This window comes from Podarcis bocagei (genome assembly GCF_964188305.1).
Source record: "Podarcis bocagei genome assembly, chromosome: 17".
Taxonomy (NCBI): Eukaryota; Metazoa; Chordata; class Lepidosauria; order Squamata; family Lacertidae; genus Podarcis; species Podarcis bocagei.
Genome location: NC_138143.1, coordinates 30,831,285 through 30,837,626, shown reverse-complemented (window position 1 = coordinate 30,837,626; position 6,342 = coordinate 30,831,285). Strand labels below are relative to the sequence as shown.

Genomic DNA, 6,342 nt, shown 5'->3' with positions numbered 1-6,342 from the left:
GATTAGCATTCTATGACCTTTGAAATATGCCTGTGGGAGGGAGTTGGTTATTGGTTTGCTTTGGCTTTATTATGTATTGTGCATTTTCATTTTGTATTTTTATGTTACAAACTGCCCTGTGACCTACAATTGAGTGGTGGAATACAAACTTAATAGTAGTAGTAGTAGTAAAGGTAAAGGGACCCCTGACCATTAGGTCCAGTCGTGGCTGACTCTGGGGTTGCGGCGCTCATCTCGCTTTATTGGCCGAGGGAGCTTCTGGGTCATGTGGCCAGCATGACTAAGCCGCTTCTGGAGAACCAGAGCAGCGCACGGAAACGCCGTTTACCTTCCCGCCAGAGCGGTACCTATTTATCTACTTGCACTTTGACGTGCTTTCGAACTGCTAGGTTGGCAGGAGCAGGGACTGAACAACGGGAGCTCACCCCGTCGCGGGGATTCGAACCGTGACCTTCTGATTGGCAAGTCCTAGGCTCTGTGGTTTAACCCACAGCGCCACCTGCATCCCTCAGTAGTAGTAGTAATATGCAATCTTTCAAGAACAAGCCTTTCCTGCAGTGGCTCCGTTTGTGGAACGCTCTCTCCAGCGAGGTTCACCTCTTCATTATATACTTCTAGGGGCCAAGCAAAAATGTTCCTCTTCAACCAGGCCTTTGGCTGATTTAATATTCCTCTGGCTTTAAAGTGTTTTTGTGGGAGTGCTATTGTTTCACTGTTTTCATTTTAACTATTTATTTGTGCTTTTACATTGTATTTCTATCTTGTGAACCGCTCTGAGATCTTGTGACGAAGAGCTGTATATAAATCTAATAAAATAATAATAATAATAAAAAACAAATCAATGGGGCTGGGGACTTTTCTGTATCCACCCAAACTCTAAAACAGCAGTTCCCAATTAGCTCAGTAGAACACCCCCCTTCTCCCCTCAAAAAGTCAAGCTTGATGAGGCCCTAAGCTACTGAAGGTAATGGCTATCCAGCTATCCTTTGCCAAGAGCAAATTGTTGTTGTTTTTTGTGTTGAATATATGCTATATGGTAATTTATGGACCTAATAAGTATCTAAAGCCATTTGCCACTGTTGCTGTATGTAGGTTTTATTTCATTTGTTTTTAATCTTATATTTTGGAAATGTACATCCATGTTTTTTCCTTTAATTTTTTTGGGGGCCCCCAAGAGAGTGGGGCCCTAAACTACAGCTTGTTTAATTTATAGGTAAATCCTGCACTGTATAGGCTACACCCATTGGGAACCACTTCTCTAAATATTTATTCGTTGGCTTAGGAACAGCTCCGTTCTGCAAGGGGGTAGCAGCAGCCGCAGCAAGAGCCGCCCTCTTTCCATGCACAGAGCACTTCTCATAACCAGACAGGTAGGGCAGGTGCCCGACCTTTGCCGTTTGCCTACACTGGGGAACAATTTTTCTTTCCATTTTCTGTTGCATGAGATTTTTCAACTGTTCATATATGTTCTTTCAATGCTGATTTCAAATCTGAAATCAATTTTCGCGTACATGCTATAGTTATCTTGCAATTTCATATTTACACTGGGGATAAGTGGACACTGACACGTTGATGTACCCTAACCACATGGTAGTTATTGTTCTGCAAACTTAATTTTTCTTTATTTTTATGTAGTTTTGTAACCTAAAGATCTGTATTTTCCGGATCGGACCACGGCTTCTTCAAGTAGACATAAAGTGCTATCAGGTATGGAGAAGCGAGACCAAAGCAGCAGAAAAGCACAACACACACCCGCGCATGCGCTCTCCACTGCGCGCCCCACCCTCCCTCCTTCCCTTCCCGGCGCCGCTCGCCACTGCGCATGCGAGGGCAAGGCGGCGGCGTCGCCGTCGTCCTGGGCGTGGCGCGCTCTGACGCCCCCCCTCAGGCTGCTGGGGTCGCGCGGCTGCCGCTATTAGTAGCCTGCGCGCCTCTCCCGTGAAGCATTTGCCGTCAGGGCGCAGGGAGGCGGGTCGGCCTTCGTCCTCTCGCTGCTTCCCCCAACCCCCCTGGGAGTAGCTCCTGCTCGTCCGCACCATGGAGGCGCAGAAGGTGAGCGGGTTTGAGTAGCTGGTTATGGTGGGCGTCGTCGTCTTGTGCAGGAGCTCTTCCCACCGCTCTGGTTTGTGAGGGAAGAGAGGCGCCTTTTCCCCTCAGGAGGCGGGGAAAGGGGGCCCCCCACCCCGCGAGTGTCTGGAGGAGACTCTCAGACGCGGGTGGTGGACATCCCCCCCCCGTTTTTGTTTTTACGTGGAACCCCTAACGCGCGCAAAATGCTCGTGGGAACGCGGCATTCACGGGGGGCTGCAAAAATAATGGAATTGCAATGGTTGTTGCTGTCTGCGAGCATATACGCGCGCTCACGCCCCAGCAATGCAAGCTGCCGGGCTTCCTCGTCGTTGCACCTTGCAGGCTAAGCAAGCCCCGTGGATGGTGTCCGAGGCGGGCGGATTGTGCATGCAGGGGAAGGGGAGGGTGTGAATGAGTGGCGTGTCGTCGCCGGGTTGCCTCTGTCTTGTTAGCCCTCTCCCCCCCCCCATCCGCTTTCTTTGGCTTTCCCACGCCTTTCGGGGACCCTATTTTATCCTCCTTGACCTGAAATGCGAGAACCACCTCTTTTTAAAAGCTGTTTGTTTTGAACCCTGCAAATTTCGTGGCGTTTCCCTGCATCAGTACCTTTTTCCTCTTTCTTTCTTTTTCTTTCTCTCTCTCTCCCCCCCCCCCGCACTTCTTTGTCTTTTTTTTTTGGCTTAACAAAGAGTTCCGGTGATTACAACAGCTTGCTCAGCGTTTTTGTGGCTTTTCAGTTGATCCCAATAAAAGGCATGATGTCAACTGTTTTTCCTTCTTGCTACCGTTATGTTCAGCGTTAATAAGGATGCATAGGATTGCGGTGCTAGACTGCCATCCTAAATCCATTGACTACATAGTAGGCCGTGCTGAATTTACTCTTGAGTAAACACGCTTGGACTACCAAGTCTTTGTGCGCTTGAACACAGTAAGGTTTCTGAGTTAGGTTGCCAATCTCCTCCTCCTCCTGCCTGTCTCTTCTTCTTCTTAAAAAACTGAAGAGTGATGCAAAGTTTTTCTTGCACTAAACAGGGAGAAAATAATTACACATTATAACTTGCAAAAAGTATTCAAATAAAGTTGGGTTAGGATTCTCAAAATATGCAACTGTGTCAGTACATATGAATCATAAAACATTTGCCAACAGTGTCACATTTTTTTACTTCACACTGAGTTTACTGACATGCATGAGCAATTTAAATGGAACTGCTTATTAGCTAAGATGACTTAATTATTTTAGTGGAATATCATTTTATTCTTGGTGGGTTTCCCAGTTTCATGGAGCAGCACATAGGAAGTACTTTTGTAATACTTCCATGTGATTTAAGTAAACCTCTGAGGTTCATTTTTTAAATACAACCTTTTTGGTAGTTGGTGACAATGGAAGCGAAGGACTAATCAGTCACTATTTGTCAGTTTAATTTGTTGTTGTTTTTAAAAAAGCAGCATACAAATATTTCACGTATGGCTGCAATCCTGTACTCACTACCTGGAAGTAAACTCAGTGGAACAGAATTCTGAGTTAGCATGCATAGGACTGAACTGTAATTTGACCTGTTATTTTAATATACTGGGTAAGAAAATGAGCCACAAGATAGGAAGTACTGGTTCTAATTTCACTTCTCGTATGAATTAATTTATGACCTTAAAGCAGAAGTAGCTAATGTGTTGCCCTCTAGATGTTGTTGAACTACAACTCCCATCATTCCTGATCATCAGATGTGTTGACTGAGTCTGATTAGTTGTATTCCAAAACATTTGCAGGGGCAACCCCTGCCTTAAAGTACTTATTAATATTAAATAGGACTTTCTCTAATTTCCCAAGCATTCCAGTCATATGTTCTGTCCTACAGTAAGGGCCATTCACCTTGCATTTCATTTAAACCATTGGCAAGAAATGCAGACTGTAGCTGTATTGAGGCTGTGAAACCAAAACATTCATATTTGGATGCGTGACTTGAAATCTGTGGGTTAACAAGGTATTGTAAACTTAAACCCAGAACGTTGGGTTTGCACTGAAAATTGGCTGTAACCTCATTACAGATAAATCTTCTCAAACATACAGCGTATAATGAGGATAACATTCTTATTTGGGGGTAAGTGAATCCCAAGTAGGACATCTGTACTCTAAACAGCTGGCTGTCTCTTTATTGAATAGAATTTTAGTTTACTTTTTAGGGTAAAAGTCCTCACAAAGGAAATCACAGCACACTTTAAAATACAAAACAGACCTTAAAAACAGTAAAAATTCAATACATGAAACATTAAAACAACAAATAGTTATATTGGAATAGCAGCAGATACAGCCTCAGGTAAAAGCATACAGGGTGAACTAACATTAACCAAAGGCAGACCAGAATGAATATCGTTAAAATCCCCCTAAAGGTCACCAAAGGGGGGGCTATATAGACTTCCGGTGAAAGGACACACCAAAGGGTTACTAGTGTTTTGTGCAGATTATTTAAGCAGTGTTTTAAAGCACATAAGTAAATACGTATTGTCTTGCAATTGATCTATCTAAGCCACTCTGGGAGCCTTTTAGCTGAAGAGGAGGGTAAGAATTTTCAAATGTTCAAGTGAATTTTGGTGGCTGGAAAAATGGGTGGTTGACATCCTCTCTATTCCCACATCGGTTTGCTCTGTAGTATGAACAACTACTCTAAATTTATTTGCATTCTATTTGTACTACAGGGATTTGCTTCGTAGTAAGAACTTAATATATGCTGCTTGAAGTTCGTTGGAAAGAGTAAATGGATGTAGACTGGATTGGCAGGGGGATGACTCCTGAAACATCTAATTGTCTAATTTTGTTCAGTTCTGAACCATTCAGTTCCTAGATGCTTTACTCTTCCTCTTCAAGAAGGAAAGGGGGAAGTAGGGGAAAGAGCAGTTAGATATGTCAATAACCTTTCTGGTAAATGAATCTGCTTATGTTGCCTTCAACCATCTGACATCATAGGCTGGGGAATATATGTGGATCACTTCATAACCTACCAAATGAATATTTAGACAGTTCACCTGAAACCTCTAATACTGGATTCTTCCTAATACTTGCTCAACTATACAGCACTGGCTTAATTTTTTCCTCTTGATTGATCATGATTGTGCATCCAGTAGAGTAATTGTGGGGTTGGCTACTCTACCTTGTACACAGGAGAAAACTCTACATCTCAAAGTGGCACCATCCTTTTAAAGTCATAGAAAAAGGTTAAGATTCCTGTGCTGCTAGGCTCTGTATAGGATGCTGTTTCCTTCCTACCAATGATGTAACACACTTAACCACACATCATAGTAGATCTTGTAGTGATTATGTATTTAAATAAAACATGTTTCCTAGCTGTTGCTGTGTTTGGGCAACAAAGACTGCAATATGCACAGAGAGCGCAGAATTTATGGTTATTGTCTTAGATCAAGAGGTGGAAGAGAGCCCGATACTTTGGGATAAAGAAAAATACTCAATTGCCAATCCATTTATACTGGATACATCATCAAACTGTAATTTAGAAAGGAATGAACTATTTGTATGATAGTCTCGGAAACACACAGTACATTAAATGTCTATCCTGATTCCCTTTGACCCAGAGGCTTTATGAGACAAATAACTATATATAGCTGTGTGGGGTAGATTTTGTGAGAGTTGAGTTGCACAGTGAAGGAGACCATTGCATATATAATCCTACAAAATCTTTTTAAATCTCATGTTTATATGTGAATATACTGACCTGATAAAGTAGGACAGTGTGCTAGGCAACATAAGAAACTCCTATTAATAATTCAGTATAAAGCAAGTTGAGCAAGGTTAAATGTGTGCATCTAGAGGAAGAAATATGCTACCATCAGACCACCGGAAGAGGATGTAACTTGGGAATTGCCCAGGTAAAAGCATAGCTACATCAAGTGAGTTGCTGTCTGATACTAGCTGCATGACTTTCTATACTGTAAAAGTATTAGTTGTTTCTGTATTCCAGTTAATGTGGAAATTGGCTACAACTCTAGTTTTTTGTTCTGAAGTGATCATGAATATATGGATTAATTTTAAGCCTTGGTTAATATTTAGTATGAATAATTAGAATTAGAACCTAGACTGGTCCTATGTACAGAGGTTGATGTCTGGTTTTTCAAATGAATTTCTTGGTTCTCTTACTAGCATAATGCATGAGTAGTAGTAGATACATCCAGAGGTAATCGCTTTCTTCTCAAACTGTCAAGAGGGAACTGGACAACCTTACCTTGTGGCTTCTTGTATTTAGAACACATAACTTCAGTGCTAAT

The 6,342-nt window shown here is 42.3% G+C and overlaps 1 protein-coding gene across 3 annotated transcripts in view; it reads left to right on the top strand.

Annotated features, from left to right (window-relative positions):
• The first annotated feature begins 1,869 nt into the window (after positions 1–1,869).
• The window catches only part of FSD1L (fibronectin type III and SPRY domain containing 1 like), a 31,710-nt gene continuing 27,237 nt past the window's right edge, over positions 1,870–6,342 (top strand). For all 3 annotated transcript variants that reach the window (XM_081177173.1, XM_081177172.1, XM_081177171.1), the window contains exon 1: positions 1,870–2,052. In XM_081177173.1, the coding sequence (XP_081033299.1) occupies positions 2,038–2,052 (15 nt within the window). In that variant the 5' untranslated portion in view covers positions 1,870–2,037. The remainder of the gene's footprint in view (positions 2,053–6,342) is intronic.